This window comes from Muntiacus reevesi, chromosome 3, assembly GCF_963930625.1.
Source record: "Muntiacus reevesi chromosome 3, mMunRee1.1, whole genome shotgun sequence".
Taxonomy (NCBI): Eukaryota; Metazoa; Chordata; class Mammalia; order Artiodactyla; family Cervidae; genus Muntiacus; species Muntiacus reevesi.
In genome coordinates, this window is record NC_089251.1 from 139,312,250 (window position 1) to 139,330,530 (window position 18,281).

The window sequence follows — 18,281 nt, forward strand, 5'->3', positions numbered from 1 at the left end:
CAATATTCTTTTTTGACTAATTTCCCTTTTTCCTAGAATGAAACAAGTTTCTCACACATTTATTATTTTAACAAAATCCAGACAACTTATCTTCTAATGTTACTTGTTCTGCGATCTTTAATCTTTCAATGAACATTTTTAGACCCTAATTGTTCCTATGCACAGACAAAATGAATGGAATGACAGAAGTCCCTTAAAGTGGAAAAAAGAATACTGATTTGTTTAAAGGAGAATGTCACATACCAAATGATCTCTATCATATTTACAGTGACATTTACAAGAGAAAACTAGAACCAAGCAACTGAAATGTTTCTCTACCCAAAAGGAGCAAAAGAATGAACATCACAGAGCAAGTACTGCACATTAATTCAGAAAAGAATTTGATGCCAAAATAAAGTAATAAACTGCTCCACTGACTTTCTCCTTTTGTGGCTTCTCCTTTTTAGCCTTTAGAGGCTTTCAGGCTCCATGAATCGGTTGCTGTAAATGGGCTGTGAACAGTGGAGCTCTGACTGCTCAGCTCTGGGGCTAAGCAAGCCAAGTTCCTCTGACACAACCAGAGGAACCAGCTCTTCAAAGCCACAGGTATGGATTCACAGATCATCCTCGGTTTCTCCTTTGCTTCCTTCCAGGCCTGAGTTAAATTCTAATGGTCTGGAAGACTCCTCCATTAGAATCTCATCTCCCTGCCTCCCGCCACTTTCCTTGGACTCTTCATGGAGACCAAGTTGTGGTAGGCAGTCCTGCTCCGAGTTACTCCAGACGTAGCCAGGTAAAGTCACGTGGCTGTCGGGCTGTCGGCTGGCCTTCCTGGAGGCTTTGCCTGAGATGAGCACCATGCGCGTGCTGGCCGCCGTCTGCGACTGGCTGCTGGTGCTGTGCGTCAACGTGGTGAGCACGGAGCCGTATCTGTGGCCGCCGCACGGGGGCGTCCTTTTCCAGTCCACGGAGAGATTCCACCTACTCCACAACTTCTTCACCTCAGACTGAACCTAAACACAAGGACCATTTCACGCATCAAAAACCTTCAGAGGCCCTGCAGCCTTATTGGATGGACGTGTGCCCTGACTTCACTGATAGTAATAATCACTAAATTTCCACTGTGTACCAGGGACTTTATATATACAGTTGACACTTCAACAACGCAGGGATTAGGGGTGCCCACCACCTGCAGCTGAAAAATCCCCTGTGAATTCTCAGTTAGCCTATATCTGGAGTTTCACATGGGTGGAGTCAACCAACCCAAGATGGTGTGGTACGGTAGTGCATATATAGTGAAGATGTATAAGTAGACCTACGCAGTTCAAACCTGTGTTGTTCAAGGGTCAACTGTGTATTCTCTCTCAATCTCTTCCTGAGAGGTGTGATTACTGGAGATGAGCAAACAGGCTTAGAGAGAGGCAAAAGGATTTGTCCAAGGTTAGTGCTTTAATAGAAGTTGAAATGCAGCCACTATAAATGTGTGACTCATGGGAGAGGAAAAAGAGGGGTCTGGGTTGGAGGAGAAACGTGGATGCACAGTGCCCGCTGAGGCTGTGGAAGGGCATGGACGCTGCTCATCTGTAAATGGAACTGTAACCCTATCACTCTGCACAGGCATACAGAAGGAGAGGAACCAGGAAGAGGACTGGACTATGAAAAGTGGGCACTGCAAGGGCATTCTTAGCAGGGTAGGGCTCTCGTTTCCATTCTTGCTGCTGAAGATTCAGTTCTGCTACTCCAACTTTCCAGAAGGGAGCTTTTTGAAAGTTCCATGGGAAGCATGGAAACCTGATAAGCTGATGTCACCTAGAAGATTAGTACCATTCTTTCTTTCCAGGCAACTTGTAAATGAACTGAAATTGTCCCATCACCATCTGGTAGTTTAAAAAATGTCACAATGTTCTAATGGGTTATTCCCAGAGAGTTATATTTGATTTTCTTATAGAACTGGAAATTAAATGTAAGTTGAAGCACTGACTGGAATATGATGTTCACTGTACTTCCAAGTATCAATTTGCATTCTAACAAATTGGGTTTCTGACATCAAGGTTTGCAACTGAATTGACATTGAAAAGTGCTAGAAGAGGAAGACCTTGGCTTATTTACATCAATTCTTGCTTTCTCAAAATAATTTATGATGAAAATATATCCTTTCTCCCTGCCTATTCTTTCCTGCAAGCCCTGGGGATTCTTTTTTTTTTTTTTTTTTTTTTTTTAGCCCTGGGGATTCTAAAGAGATTCAGGTCATATTGTGATAGCCATTTATACTCAGAGTTAGACCTACAGGGGGTCTGGGGTTCCTTCAAACTTACCTCTCCATTGCAATAGCAGTAGATGATAGACACAAAGAAACCCTGGAGGAGAAAATAGAATGTTTTAATTAATTAATTTTAATTATGAAGATCATAGCACTAAAGCATCTTGTGTCAAAATGCATATGTTGAAAAACAGGTTTTTTAAAATGATTCCTCCAGAAAATTATACAAGCTATTCTCTCCTAATATTTCCAAATCCTTAAATATATATATGAAATTTGTCTGAGATCTTTCCTTGGTGTCAAATTAACCAAATAAATAAATAAAATACTCCAGGATACATGAATAACTGATCTTTATCATGTTAATTTCAGGTTTGCCACTCAGAATCACAGAACATGACCTAGCTGGTAAGTGAAATTTACACACCGTGAATGTTGGCAACTATAGGCATAGGGTATATTATAGTGAAAACACAAACTTTTTTTTCCCATTCATTCAAAAATATTTGTTGACTTTACACACTGTGAAATGCTCAGTGTTACAGAGATAAACAATTTAATCAAAATAGATAAGGTCCCTGTTCTCTTTACAGCTTATATTCTGGAAGAGAATACAGATGAATAAAATATAAACAAATAGCCACAGGAGAAAATCGTAAAATGATGAGATAAAGACTATTCAGGCAAAACAAGTGGTGTTGGAAGAGAAGAGTGGAGAAGAATCTATCAGAGGGGGAGCTCAATGAAGACCTCTCTGAGAGGGTGACATTTAAGCTGATTTGAGTAAGAAGCCAGGCCATATGAATATTAGAGGGAAGAGCATTCCAGGCAGAGAAAACAGCAAGTACAAGCCCCTGAGGCAGAAGTGAACCTGAGGAACAGAAACCGTGGGTGAGCTAGTGTGGCTCAGACTTGGTGGGCAGCGGGGAACATGGTGTGAGGTGAGGTCACAGCTGGGCAGGATCCCTGCAACATAGGGCTGTGCACACAAGGAAACTGTTTGGATTTCATTCTGACTGCAATGTGAAGCCTCTGCATATGTCCAGCTGATAAGTGACATGGTCAGATTTGTCTTTAAGAGTCTTTAGACTATTCTATGAAGACTAGGTTGAAGGCAGGAGATGGCAGCAAATGAGTAGCAGGAAGAAGAGTTAGGAGGCGTGTGTAGCTGTACGTGTGAGGGATGATGCTATCGTGTTTTCTACTGAGATCAATTGTATGGAAGCAACCTCTTCCTCTTTCTTGTCTCCCCTTCCCTTTTTCCCTCTCGCCTGCCTATCCTGTCTTTTGTTTCATTGACTTTCCACACACACACACAGATTCCTGCTCTAAAGGTGTCACATATGTTACAGCAATATGCTTTCCTGTCTCACAGCCCATGCCTCTGCTGTGGTAAGAGGTTAAGCTGACCTCCGCAGGGTAGAAAAAGCACAGGTGCCAGAAAATAGCCCCTTTGCTGGCCCCTGGGAGACGGGTGGGTCACCACCCAGAGAAGAGTCAGAGACATGAGCTTGCAATTTGGTAGCGTCGGAGAGGGTTAGAGGAGCCGGGGGCGGAGAGGAGGGCAAAATATAGGAATCACATTACTAGATGGCACTCTCTACCTGAAAGGAGTTGAAAAAGAGCTCACAGTGCATCCGAATCTCCCACCCCAGCCCCGAAAAGGAATGGGGCAGACACACGAACACGATGTAATGTACACCAAAGACCATCACCAGCACCAGTGTGGATTTGGCGAGTTTCCTGGAAGAGAACGGCAAGCCTTTTAATTAGTCAGTATAGAGTGCCCTTCTGTAGGCATTGGAGAAGGAAATGACAACCCACTCCAGCATTCTGGCCTGGAGAATTCCATGGGCTGAATAGTCCATGTGGTCGCAGAGAGTTGGACACGACTGAGTGACTTCACGTCTTCACTTTTCTGTAGACATGTGCATGCTAAGTTGCTTCAGTCCTGTCCAACTCTTTGAGACTTTATGGGCTGTAGCCAGCCAGGCTCCTCTGTCCATGGGATTCTCCAGGAAAGAGTACTGAAGTGGGTTGCCATTTCCTCCTCCAGGGGATATTCCTGACCCAGGGATCAAACCCACATTTCCTGCATGGCAGGAGGATTCTTTACCACTGAGCACTGGGGAAGCCTTCTGTAGACACAGATTTCTGGAAAAAATAAAGCTTAGCAGAGTTAACAGGGACAGATTTCCCCATCTTTGACCCACTACTTCTGCTAGTTTTTCCCTGCCTCCCTCTTCTTCCTGTCACTTCTCTTCTAAACCAGGCAGTTTATTCTCACTTCCAGTGATTACTATCCCCTGAAAGAGGTGAAAGTTGATCAGTCATGTCTGACTCTTTGCAACCCCATGGACTGTAGTCTGCCAGGTTCCTCTGTCCATGGAATTCTCCAGGAAAGAATACTGGAGTGGGTTGCCATTTCCTTCTTCAGAGGGTTTTCCTGACTCAGGGACTGAACCCCGTTCTCCCGCTTTGTAGGCAGATTTTACCATCTGAGCCACCAGGGAAAACCACAATTATCCCCTAAATCTTTCTAATCTCATTTCTACTCTTTTTGCTTAAAGGATACTATTTTCATAAAATTGTAAAATCGCTTTTTTTAATGCCCTAAATCTTCAGCTTCAACATTTTAGATGTAAGAAGTGGCTCTTTCTCTAAGAAATATACCTCTTTCTCTAAGAATCATTTAAAATCCCAGTAATCTCAAAGTAAAGTCAATCCTAAAGGAGATCAGTCCTGAATATTCATTGGAAGGACTGAGGTTGAAGCTGAAACTCCAATACTTTGGCCACCTGATGGGAAGAACTGACGCACTGGAAAAGACCCTGATGCTGGGAAAGATTGAAGGCAGGAGGGGAAGTGGACGACAGAGGATGAGATGGTTGGATGGCATCACCAATTCAATAGACATGAGTTTGGGTAAACTCTAGGAGTTGGTGATGGACAGGGAGGCCTGGCGTGCTGCGGTTCATGGGGTCACAAAGAGTCGGACACAACTGAGCGACTGAACTAACTAAAAAAATCTCAAAGGATTGTAACCTCCTTCCTTCCCTCACTAGTCTTTCCTTCAGTGTTCTTCCTTTCTTTTGTCCTTCCTTCTTTCCTTTCTTTCTTTCCCTACTTATTTTTTCTTTTTGGAAGTAAGCTAGTTTCAATGATAATCCACTCTTTGTTCTCACCAGAGTTTTTCAAGTCTCTTGGGCAACTTTCTACTGAAAGTATAATTTCACATCATTCAGAAATAAAGGAAATAGCAGCTTTTATTCAGAATTAGAGAAATAAGCAGCTTTCAAACACCAGTGCACTTTTCCATTGTATGAAGATTGAAAGGCTACTTACATTTTTCCATCTCTATCATCCTTTGACCTTTGTCTTCACCAATGGGATGTGACATGAGACAAGCTATACTAGTATAGCATGGACCCTTTACTGTAAATGCTTGGGCACAATTTATAGTACTACCTCTTGCACCATACTGAAAATAACTGTAGCCAGCAGCTGATCATTCATTCATACTGTGCATCTATTCTAGACCTCGGTCCATCTGTACCTGTAGTCTTTTCTGTCTGACAGCAAATGCTTCTTACATGGTATGGGGGGATGATTCCACAGAGGACTTAGAGAATGTTTGTGAGAGAAGATGGAAACACTGGCTATGATTTCTTCCTTTCTGTGTCTGAGATAACATTTCATGACAACATGAAGCAGAAGGAAATAGATTCTTGTTTGGGGAATGCAAAAACTAATCCACATGCTCCTGACTAGTGGGTGTATATGTTCAGCTGCCTAAAAGCCACTTCGAAAATGATTTAGAACCTCTGAAATGATCATTGGGAGAAACAGACATAGTCTTAAAATAGTTTGATAATGATTATAAATACTTAGGATGCTCCTGGTGGCTCAGAAAGTAAAAAATCTGCCTGCAATGCGGGAAACCCAAGTTTGGTCCCCAGGTCAGGAAGAACTGGAGAATGAAATGGCAACCCACTCCAGTACTCTTGCCTGAAGAATCCCATGGACAGAGTAGCCTGGTGGGTTACAGTCCAAGGGGTCACAAAAAGTCAGATACAACTGAGTGACTAACACTTTCATATTCATAAATACTTAATTTGTCCTTTTTTCCAACAAAAACTGAATAATAGACCTCCTTCAATCAGTATATTTGAAAATTCTTAAAAATCAATTATTTGGGAGGTGCCAATTTGATGGGAAGGCTTCTCAGGTGGCACAGTGGTAAAGAATTTGCCTCCCAGTGCAGGAGAGGCAGGAAATCCAAGTTCAGTCCCTGGGTCAGGAAGAACCCCTAGAGAAGGATACAGCAACCCACTCCAGCACTCTTGCCTGGGAAAATCCCATGGACAGAGAAGCCTGATGGGCTACAGGCCATGGGGTCGCAGAGTCAGACATGACTGAGCACACAACAGACACAATTTGATGGGCAGACTGGAACCAATATAGCAAATACACTTTCTTGATTTTTGTTGTGTGTGTGCGCTCCATCGCTAAGCCCTGTCTGACTTTTTGTGGCCTCCTGGACTGTAGCCCACCAGGTTCCTCTGTCCATGGGATTTCCCAGGCAAGAATATTGGAGTGGGTTGCCATTTCCTCCTTCAGGTGATCTTCTTGACCCAAGAAGAGAACCTGCATCTCCTGCTTGGCAGGTGGATTCTTTACCAGGTAAGCCCTGGTTACACAGTTTACTGTAAAATCCCAACTGCTAAGAACATATTTTTTAAAATATACTTAGAATTTAAGCATATTGGAAAGGTTTGTTGTTATTTATATTTTCCTAAAATATATATACTTTTCTGATAAATAGCACAGTGAAACCAAACAAAAATACGTGTTCACAATTTAGTCTCTTAGAGACATTTCAGATCAATTGATACCTGTCCTTTAGTCTAAATAGTAACCAAAATATTTTCTCTTATAGATGTCTGTCTTGGAATTACCTGTATTGCTTTCTCGTGTCATGCCCAACCACATTGGTCTCCCAGATTTTAGTAGCCAGAACTCTAACAGTATTCAGAAACAGGATAAAATTCAGCTGAAAAAGAAGATAATATTACAAAGAATTATAACTTAGTCTTCAAGTTGTTTGCAAAAATTTACATAAATTGAACTTCTTTGTATTCAAAGACTGAAAATCACTGGTTCCTGTAAATGTGGATGAGGAAACCACAGATAAGATATTAGAAAGATAGTGATTCTTGATTTGCCCTCATGAAAACACAGAGAAAATTTCAACAACACTAAAATCAGAAATACCAGAGGATAATCTGCCAGAGTCCATGGGGGATTTCCAGGTCAAAGTTCAGATGAAGTTCTGTGGCAGACTGGTTAAAGGATAATAGTTACTACATAAATGTAACTGACTGCCTTTTCAAAATGAATTACCCATTTCTGTATCTATTTTAGGGAGAATAGGGTTGCTTTGGGGATGCTGTCTCTCTTATGATGTATGGAAAGCACTGTGTGAAGTATATACAAGGTTAAGGGGGGGGAAACCCAAGTAAGATGCTGTATAAGATAAGAAAAGGTCCCAATGTTGGCAATTAAATTGAGATATGTGCACCACCAGAGACAATCAAGTTCTGGCTTTAAAAAGAAGGGAGTAAAATAAATAAATAAATATTTTTAAAAATAAAATAAAAAGGAGGGAGTGAGGAAAAGATATTGGACATTTTATGTCCAAGGGCCTCAAGGATTAGTGAACAGGTCCAAAATGAAGAAGAAGACAAGATCTCCAGGTCAGGGTTCACAACGAGGTGGAAGCCCAAACCCCTTGGGTCCCTTCATTCAAGGAGATGTCCATAGAGCAGGAAGTGCCAGTACTTAGGAATAATGGAAATGTGGGTTACCAAGAGTGGATTTGTGTTAATGCCAGAGCAACAGCTCAAAGGGAGGACCTATGAACTCTGCATCCTGGGATAACTTATCCTGAAGAGTCTTTAGTCCTTTCTGGAATTTGGAGAATTTTGGCTATTGGGTGATTCATGTGCCCCATTACCCAATCGAGTTTATCATCTGCATCAGCCCTTAATCCCCACCACCATTTTTGCCATCCTACCACTGACTACTCCATAGGCAACTCTCACCAATTTCACAGTTTCCCACAAGAACTGGGGGTCTTGAGCCCCATATCCTAGAGAAAGGACAGAGCTGTGCTGTGAACTTGTGGGATAAGGATGTCTTCAGGTTAATAAGAGCCACTAAGTATTGAACACTCTCTCTAGTTTAAATGTTCACAAAAATATGAGACAGGCATATTTTTTATGTATAAAGAAACTCTAGCTCAAGGAGGTTAGCTGATTTAACCTAGACTACCCTGCTATCAGCTGGAATTTGAACCAGATCTATGAGTCTGTAATGTGGAATTCTTAACCATTATCTTTATTTTTTAATTAAATTGAATTTTTTAACTTACTGAGGTAACATTAGTTTATAACAATACAGAAGTTTCATGTACACCACATTATATTTCAATTTCGGTATATACTACAGCATGTTTAACGCCAAAAGTCATTTTCCATCCTTTGCCTTTACCCATTTCGTTCTCCTCACCCCCTTCCTCTCTGGTAAACACTCTGTATCTAAGTGTTTGTTTTTATTTAGTTTGGTTTGCTCATTTACTTTGTTTGAGGGGGTATTTTTTTTCTATATCCCACATATAAGTGAAATCATACAATAATTGTCTTTCTCTGTCTTATTTTGGTTGGTGTAATAACCTCAAGGTTCATCTGTGTCACAAATGGCAAGATTTCACCTTTTATAGCTGAATCATATTCCACTGTGTGGGCCTGAGTGTGTGTGTAGATAAATATAGATATATAGGTATCAAGTCTTCTATGTCTATTCATCTATCAGTGGGCACCTGGGCTGTTTCCATATCTTGACTATTGTGAAAAAATGCTGCTAGGACTATAGCGGTGTATATATCTTTTTGAATTAATTTCTTTGCATTCTTTGAGTAAGTAGCCAGAAGTGGAAAAACTGGATTGTATATGATAGAGCTATTCTTAGTTTTCTAAGAACTCTCAATACTGTTTCCATAGTAGCTACACCAATTCACATTCTCCACATTCTATCCAACATTTCTTATTTCTCATTTTTATTTATCATAATAGCCATTCTAATGGACATGGAATGATACCTCACTGTTGTTTTGATTTGCATTTCCCTAATAATTAGTGATATTGAACATCTTTTTGGTGCTTATTGGTCATCTGTATATCTGTTCAGCTCCTCTACCCATTTGCTTTTTGTTGTTGTTTAGTTGTGTAAGTTCTTTATATGTGTTGGATGTTAGTCCCATTATTAGAATAATGATATATGATTTGTAAATATTTCCCCCATTTGGTAGGCTGTCCTCTGTGCTGCTGATAGCTTTCTTTACTATGCAGAGGCTTTCTAATATAGCCTATATATAGGCTTTTGATATAGTCCCATTTGTTTATTTTTGCTTTTGTTTCCCTTGCCTGAGGAGACATACCCAGAAAGAAATTGCTAAGATCCATGCCAAAGAGCATACTGCCTATGTTTTCTCCTAGGAGTTTATGGTTTCAGGTCTTACATCCAAGTCTAATCCACTCTGAGTTGATTTTTGGGTATTGTGTGAGATAGTGGTCCATCTTCATTCTTTTGCAAATAGAAATCCAGTTTTCTCAACACTGTTTTTGAAAAGACTATACTTTCTCCATTGCATGTTCTTTGTTCCTTTGTTGTAAACTGATTGTCAATATATGTGTAGGTTTATTGCTGGTCTCTCAGTTCTGTTCCACTCCACTGTGTCTGATTTTCAGCCATTACTATTCTGTTGTGACTACGAAAGCCATATAATAATTTTGAAATCAGGGAGGGTGATATTGCCAGCTTTGTTCCTTTCTCTCAGGATGTCTTTGGCTATTCAGGAAACTTTTGTGGCTCTATATAATATTTTTTTAAATTTTTATGTTCTAGTTTCGTGTATAATGTCCTTGGGATTTTGATGGGGATTGCATTGAATATGTATATTGCTTTGGGTAATGTAGACATTTTCACAATATTATTTCTTCCAGTCCATCAGCACAGACTGTTTTTCCATTTCTTTGTGTAGTCTTCAATTTCTTTCACCCTCTCTTATAGTTTTCAGTGTAGATATTATTCACCTCCTTGGTTAAATTTGTTCCTAGGTATTTTATTCTTTTTGCTACAATTGTAAATGGGATTGCTTTCTTAGTTTTTCTTCTTACTAGTTCATTGTTAGTGTATAGAAATGCAACAGATTTAGCATATTGATTTTACACCCTGAAACTGTACTGAACTTACTAGTTCTAACAGTTCTTTTATGGAGTCATCAGGGGTTTTTATGTATAAAATCATGTCATCTGCAAATAGCATTAGTTTGACTTCTTCCTTTTTAATTTGGATGCTTTTTATTTCCATTTCTGGCCTAACTGCTCTAGCTAGGGCTTCCAATACCATGATGAATAACAGTGGTAAGTGTGGGCATCCTTGTCTTGCTCCTGATCTTAGAGGGATAGGTTTCAGTTTTTCATTGTTCAGTATGATGTTAGCTGTGATTATCATGTATGGTCTTTATTATGTTGAAGTGTATTCTTTTGATATCCATTTTATTGAGTTTTTTTAATCATCGGTGGACATTGAAACTTGTCAATTACTTTTTATGCATCTACTGAGATGGACAGGGAGACCTGGCGTGCTGCAGTTCATGGGGTCACAAAGAGTTGAACATGACTGAGTGACTGAACTGAACTGAACTGAATTGAGATGATCACATGATTTTATCTTTCATTTTTTTAATATGGTATATCATGATAGATTTGCAGTCATTGAACCATCCCTGAATCCCTGGAATGAATATCACTTTATATAATGTATGCTCCTTTTAATATATTATTGTATTAAGTTTGCTAATATTTTCTTGAGGGTTTTTGCAATATTTTATTGGGTTTCATTTGTTCTTCTTTTCTAGTTCATTTAGGTGTAAAATTAGATTGTTAGGCTGTTTATTTGAGATTTTTCTTGTTTGAGATATGCCTGTATTGCTACAGACTTCCCTCTTTAGGACTACCTTTGCTGCATCACATGAATTTTGGTATGTTGTATTTTCATTTTCATTTATCTTAATTTTTTTTTCATTTCTACTTTGATTTCTTCTTTGTTGTTGTTGTTCAGTTGACTGGTCATGTCCAACTCTTTGTGACCCCATGGACAGCAGCACAGCAGGCTTCCCTGTCCATCACCAGACTCCTGGAGCTTGCTCAAACTCATGTCCATCGAGTCAGGGATGCTATCCAACCATCTCGCCCTCTGTCATCCCCTTCTTCTCCTGCATTCAAGTTACCCAGCATCAGGGTATTTTCTAATGAGTCAGCTCTTTGCATCAGGTGGCCAAAGTATTGGAGCTTCAGCTTCAGCATCAGTCCTTCCAGTGAATATTCAGGATTGATTTCCTTTAGGATTGACAGGTTGGATCTCCGTGCAGTCCAAGGGACTCTCAAGGGTCTTCTCCAACACTATAGTACAAAAGCATAAATTCTTTGGCTCTCAGCCTTCTTTACCTTCTTTATAGTCCAACTCTCATATCCATACATGACCACTGGAAAAACCATAGCTTTGACTATATGAACATTTGTAAGCAGAGTAGTGAGTCTGCTTTTCAATTATGCTGTCTAAGTTTGTCATAGTTTTTCTTCCAAGGAGCAAGCGTCTTTTAATTTCATGGCTCCAAGTTACCATCTGCAATAATTTTGGAGTTCAAGAAAATAAAGTCACTGTTTCCATTGTTTCCCTATTTGCCATCAAGTAATGGGACCAGATGCCATGATCTTCATTTTTTGAATGTTGAGTTTTAAGCCAGCCTTTTCACTCTCCTCTTTCACTTTCATCAAGAGGCTCTTTAGTTCCTCTTCACTTTCTGCTATTAAGGGTGGTGTCATCTGCATATCTGAGGTTATTGATATTTCTCCCAGAAATCTTGATTCTAGCTTGTACTTTATTCAACCTGGCATTTTACATGATGTACTCTGCATAGAAGTTAAATAAGCAGGGTGACAACATACAGCCTTGACGTACTCCTTTCCCAATTTTGCACCAGTCCATTTTTCCATGTCTGGTTCTAACTGTTGCTTCTTGACCTGCAAACAGGTTTCTCAGGAGGCAGGTCAGGTGATCTGGTATTCCCATCTCTTGAAAGGGAAATTCTTGAAGAATTTTCCACAGTTTGTTGTGATCCACACAGTTAAAGGATTTGGCGTAGTCAATGAAGCAGATGTTTTCCTGGAAGTCTCCTGCTTTTTCACTGGTCCAACAGATGTTGGCAATTTGAACTCTGGTTCCTCTGCCTTTTCTAAATCCAGCTTGAACATCTAGAATTTCTCAGTACTCATACCACTGAAGCCTAGCTTGGTGAATTTTGAGCGTTACTTTGCTAGCATGTGAAATTAATGCAACTGTGCAGTAGTTTGAACATTCTTTGGCATTGCTCTTCTTTGGGATTGGAATGAAAACTGACCTTTTCCAGTCCTGTGGCCACTGCTGAGTTTTCCAAATTTGCTGGCATATTGAGTGCAGCACAGCATCATTTTTAGGATTTGAAATCACTCAGCTAGAATTTCATCACTTCCACTAGCTTTCTTTGTAGATATGCTTCCTAAGGCCTTACTTGACTTCACACTCCACAATGTCTGGCTCTACATGAGTGATCACACCATCATGGTTATGAACGTCATTAAGATCTTTTTTTTTTATTAGTTGGAGGCTAATTACTTTACAATATTGTAGTGGTTTTTGTCATACATTGACATGAATCAGCCATGGATTTACATGTGTTCCCCATCCCGATCCCCACTTCCACCTCCCTCTCTACCCAATCCCTCTGGGTCTTCCCAGTACACCAGGCCCAAGCACTTGTCTCATGCATCCAACCTGGGCTGGTGATCTGTTTCACCATAGATAATATACATGTTTTGATGCTGTTCTCTCTAAACATCCCACCCTCGCCTTCTCCCACAGAGTCCAAAAGTCTGTTCTGTACATCTGTGTCTCTTTTTCTGTTTTGCATATAGGGTTATCATTACCATCTTTCTAAATTCCATATATATGCGTTAGTATACTGTTACGGTCTTTATCTTTCTGGCTTACTTCACTCTGTATAATGGGCTCCAGTTCCATCCATCTCATTAGAACTGATTCAAATGAATTCTTTTTAATGGCTGAGTAATATTCCATGGTGTATATGTACCACAGCTTCCTTATCCATTTGTCTGCTGATGGCCATCTAGGTTGCTTCCATGTCCTGGCTATTATAAACAGTGCTGCGATGAACATTGGGGTGCACGTGTCTCTTTCAGATCTGGTTTCCTCGGTGTGTATGCCCAGTGGTATTGCTGGGTCATATGGCAGAAAAATAAATGACCCAATCAAAAAATGGGCCAAAGAACTAAACAGACATTTCTCCAAAGAAGACATACAGATGGCTAACAAACACATGAAAAGATGCTCAACATCACTCATTATCAGAGAAATGCAAATCAAAACCACAATGAGGTACCATTACACGCCAGTCAGGATGGCTGCTATCCGAAAGTCTACAAGCAATAAATGCAGGAGAGGGTGTGGAGAAAAGGGAACCCTCTTACACTCTTGGTGGGAATGCAAACTAGTACAGCCGCTATGGAGAACAGGGTGGAAATTTCTTAAGATCTTTTTTGTAGAGATCTTCTTTGTATTCTTGCCACCTCTTCTTAATATCTTCTTCTTTGACCCAACAGTTATTCAATAGCATGTTTTTTAGTCTCAAAATGTTTATTATTTTTTTCAGCTTTCTTCTTGTAGTTGATCTCTAGTTTCATACGAAAGGAGTCTCCCTTGTGCTCAAGAGGGTAAAGAATATGCCTGCAGTGCAGAAGACCTGGGTTTGATCCCTGGATAGGGAAGAGCCCCTGGAGAAAAGAATGGCAACCCACTCCATTATTCCTGCTTGGAAAATCCCACAAGCAGAGGAACTTGGTTGGCTATAGTCCATGGGGTCACAAAAAGTTGGCACAACTGAGCAACTAACACTTTCATTTTTCAGGCCAAAGAGATTGGTAATCAGTTTATGTTTCACGTCTATGCTCTAGATTTATGTTTTCTGGTCACCATAAGTGTTCTCTTAGCTTCATTGACTAATATACCCTGTTCCTTCCTCAGATTTGGGAAATTCTCAGCTATTATTTTTTTTAATATAAACTTTCTTCTCCCTTCTTCCATTCTTCTCCTGCTGGGATACCAGTAATATAATTCTTTCCTTCCTAACAGAGTCGCATAGTTCTTATAGAATGTCTTCTTTATTTTAAGATCTTAATTCTCTTTTCCCTTCTGTCTCTATCATTTCTAGATTTTTATCTTCAAACTCACTAGTTCTCTCTTCCATATTGGCTGCTGTATTTCCAGGACTTTCTTCATCTCATTTATTGAGTCCTTCAGGTCCAGAATTTCACTTTGGTTCTTTTTTAGAGTTCCATTCTCCTAGGCAAAATATTCCTTCTGTTCATCAATTTCATTTCTGAGCTTATTTAACTGTCTTTCTGTATTTTCTTATAGCTTGTTGAGTTTCTTCATGACAACTATTTTGAATTCTCTGCCAGTAAAATCACAATATTCTGTGACTTTAAGTTTGGTTTTGGGGATCTGTCATTTGTTTTTTGTGATACATTGCTACCATGGTTCTTCATGGCTCTTGATGAGTTGTTCTTCTGCCAGCACATTTGAAGTAGTGAACACTCTTCTTTAGGTAAAGTTTTTTGTTGTTTTTGATTCTAAGGATTCAACAGATTAGTAATTAGTAGAGGCCTCACGAGTTTCTGGTCTCTTACCTGAGCTGCTTCTGGTTATATTTGAGAATCAGCCTTTTCTACCTTCCATCAGCTCTGTCAGAGGTGTCATGCATGTCACTGCTTGTGCCTTTGGGGTTATTAGTGCCTTGTTGCTGCTGGCATTGTTACCTAGGATGTTAGGGTGGTGGTCACTTCTGCTAGGTCCAGGGTCTCAGCCTCTATGATCCCTGGGGACAGGGGTGACAGGGAGCCAGGGTCACAGCTCCTTTGCCATGGCCAGGATTGTCAGGTTCACAGACTCTAACACGGTGGGTAGGGGCAGATGGAGGAGTCAGAGTAATTGGTATCTCCATAACTGGAGGGACAGGGTCATAGGCCCACTGCTGCCACTGCCTGGATCCCTGTAGCCAGGGGAACCACTTTGACTGGGAGGCTGGAGTCATATGTTCTGCTTCCCCTAATGCTACCAGGTTCTCTGGGGCTGCAGGCTCAGCTACCATGGCTGGAGTTCCAGGATCACAGGCACCACCTCTGCTATTCCCCTGGTTCTGCCTCCTCCATGTGTTCTAGTCCACCTACCTTTGCAAAAGTGCTAAATCACTTCAGTCATGTCCAACTCTTTGTGACTCCATGGACTATAGCCCACCAGGCTCCTCTGTCCATGGGATTTCCCAGTCAAGAATACTGGAGTAGATTGCCATGCCCTCCTCCAGGGGACCTTCCCGACCCAGGGATCAAACCCACGTCTCTTATATCTCCTTCATTGGCAGGTGGGTTCTTTTATCACTAGTGCCACCTAGGAACTCTGGTGTCCTGCTGTGTTGAGCAGAGGCACCATTGTTGGGTTATGGATGTTTTTACTGGTTGTAGATTGAAGAGAAAAGGCAAAGAGCGTGCCATACACCACAATGATGCTGATATCATGTTTAATCACAATCTTATACCTTCTTTTCAGGAGGATAAAAAGATGCAAAACATGAGAGCTGAGGATTTTCATTTATCCTCTCCCACTACAATATTTGGTTCACATATATAGAAACATTTTCAAAAAGAAGGTGAGAAGGTACTGCATGTGTATTGTATGAGTGCTACTTTCTGAATGGCTAAACTTACTCATGCTTCATTAATTCCTCTTTCCTTAAAACTATACTCCCTGGTAATACAATGCAGGTGGAAGTGATACTGTGGAGGTGTGAAGGTCCAAGTGCTAGGAGCTGAAGCAGGCAGAGCCATGGAAACAATACTAGCTGGGTACTGTCATTTGCCATTCCCTATTCCTAGAAAATAAATAATTACAAATGGCTACAGATGAGCCAATCTTTAGCTCCATCTATATTAAGATGCCCATGACCAGGGACTCTGTACTCAAATCAGTAGGCCATACTAAGTAAATGCAGCAAACCTAGTGGCAGTCCCAAGATGGTGGAGGAATAGGATGGGGAGACCATTTTCTCCCCCACAAATTCATCAAAAGATCATTTGAATGCTGAGCATTCAGTGATCCACAAAACAACTTCTGAATGCTGGCAGAGGACACCAGGCACCTAGAAAGGCAGGCTGTTCTCTTCAAAAGTAGGTAGGACAAATATAAAAGACAAAAAGACAGACAAAACAGTTAGGGACAGAGACCTATCCTGGGGAGGGAGTTTCCAAACAGCAGGAAGCTCTCCCACAGGCAGGTCTGTGGGGAGTTCTGGAATCCCAGAGGGCAACATAACTGGGAGAAAAAAAAAAATACCCACACAGAATAGGCGCCTAACCGCAACTGCCCGCAGAGAAGTAGCCCAGACGCTCGGCTGGACAGGGAGGTGCGGGCTCGTCATCGGTCCTCAGGATAAGGACCAGGCCTGAAAGCCCTGAGGACAATCTGAGGGAGCTAACATGAGATAGCAACCCAAACTGTGGGATCGCCAGAGAGGAAAAAAAAAAGAACTTTCCCTCAAAAGGCTCTAACCTAATACACAGCCCGGCCCACTCACAGAACAAAGGATTGAACAAATACCAACGGAGAACTAGCCTGCTGTGTACAGGTCCCTCCCCACCTCTGGAGGCAGAGAGGCAGGCATGCAACAGCCAGAGCCAGGAAGCAAGGGGCTGCTCCAATCTTAGCCCCAGAGGCCGGCATCCTCCACCAAACTGTGAGCAGGCTCCCAGTTGCTAACCACATCTTCCTGGGATCCTGGATGGTTGACACCTGCCAGGAGGGTCGCAGCCTGAGATCAGCTCCCCAGAGGATTCACACGGCACACCTGAGATGGTGCTCTTGCGGTGCACCGGGAACCCGAGAAGCCAGGATGGGGAAGGTGATTAAGACACACGGCCCACCTGGGACAGAGCACTCGCCAGGCACCTGGTTGTCTGAGCTGCTTGAACCTAGGAAGGGCACAAAATGCATGCCCAACCGAGTCTGTGCCCTTGCAGACTACCCAAGAACCTGAACCTGAGCAGCTTAGACCTGGGAAGTGCATGAAATTCAGGGTCTGCTTTGGACAGTACCCCTGCAGAGCACCCTGGAGCCTAAGCAGTGTAGACCCGGAAAGCACACACACTGTGAGCTGGGGCAAACCCACTGTGGTCCATACCCTGCAAGCACTCCCCACACACACCCACAATATTTGTCTGTAGTGCTTCTCCCTCCCCACAACACACATGAACAAGTGAGCCTAAATAAGTGACCACCTTTGCCCCCTTATGTCAGGGCAGAAATTAGATGCCAAAGAGACCTGCAAACAGAGGAAGCCAAAATAAAAAAGAGGGAACCACTCTGGAAGTGACAGGTGCAATAGATTAAAACCCTGTAGTTAACATTGACTAAGCATTGGAAGGGGCCTAAAGACCTTGAGAACAAGTACAAGCTGGAACAAGGAACTATCCGAAACTGAACTGACTCCACACTGCCCACAACAGCTCCAGAGAAATTCCTAGAAATATCTTTACTACTATTATTTTTAAAATTTTTTTTATCTATAATTTCTTTATTACTCCTTTAATTTTCATTTTTATAACATACTATTACTTTGAGAAAAAAAAAGACCCTATTTTTAAAGCAAATTTCATAGAGCCGGCTAGCTCTCCTTTGGTATTCACTCAATCCTTTGCTCTGTGAGCAGGCCAGGCTGCGTGTTAGGTTAGAGCCTTTCATGGGAAAGTTCTTTTTTTTCTCTCTGGTTATCCCACAGTTTGGGTTGCTATCCTCCCTCAGATTAGCTCCCTCA

General features: G+C 41.3%; 1 protein-coding gene across 13 annotated transcripts in view; it reads right to left on the minus strand.

Annotated features, from left to right (window-relative positions):
* Positions 1 to 545: 545 nt before the first annotated feature.
* Positions 546 to 18,281, minus strand: part of PIKFYVE (phosphoinositide kinase, FYVE-type zinc finger containing) — a 201,996-nt gene continuing 184,260 nt past the window's right edge. For 11 of the 13 annotated variants that reach the window (XM_065930680.1, XM_065930681.1, XM_065930683.1 and 8 more), the window contains 4 exons: positions 7,198 to 7,292; positions 3,844 to 3,982; positions 2,295 to 2,336; positions 546 to 992 (listed from right to left, as the gene is read on the minus strand). In XM_065930680.1, the coding sequence (XP_065786752.1) occupies positions 594 to 992; positions 2,295 to 2,336; positions 3,844 to 3,982; positions 7,198 to 7,292 (675 nt within the window). In that variant the 3' untranslated portion in view covers positions 546 to 593. Of the gene's footprint in view, positions 993 to 2,266; positions 2,337 to 3,843; positions 3,983 to 7,197; positions 7,293 to 18,281 lie in introns of all 13 variants that reach the window. The other 2 variants (XM_065930684.1, XM_065930685.1) reach the window with 2 other exon arrangements.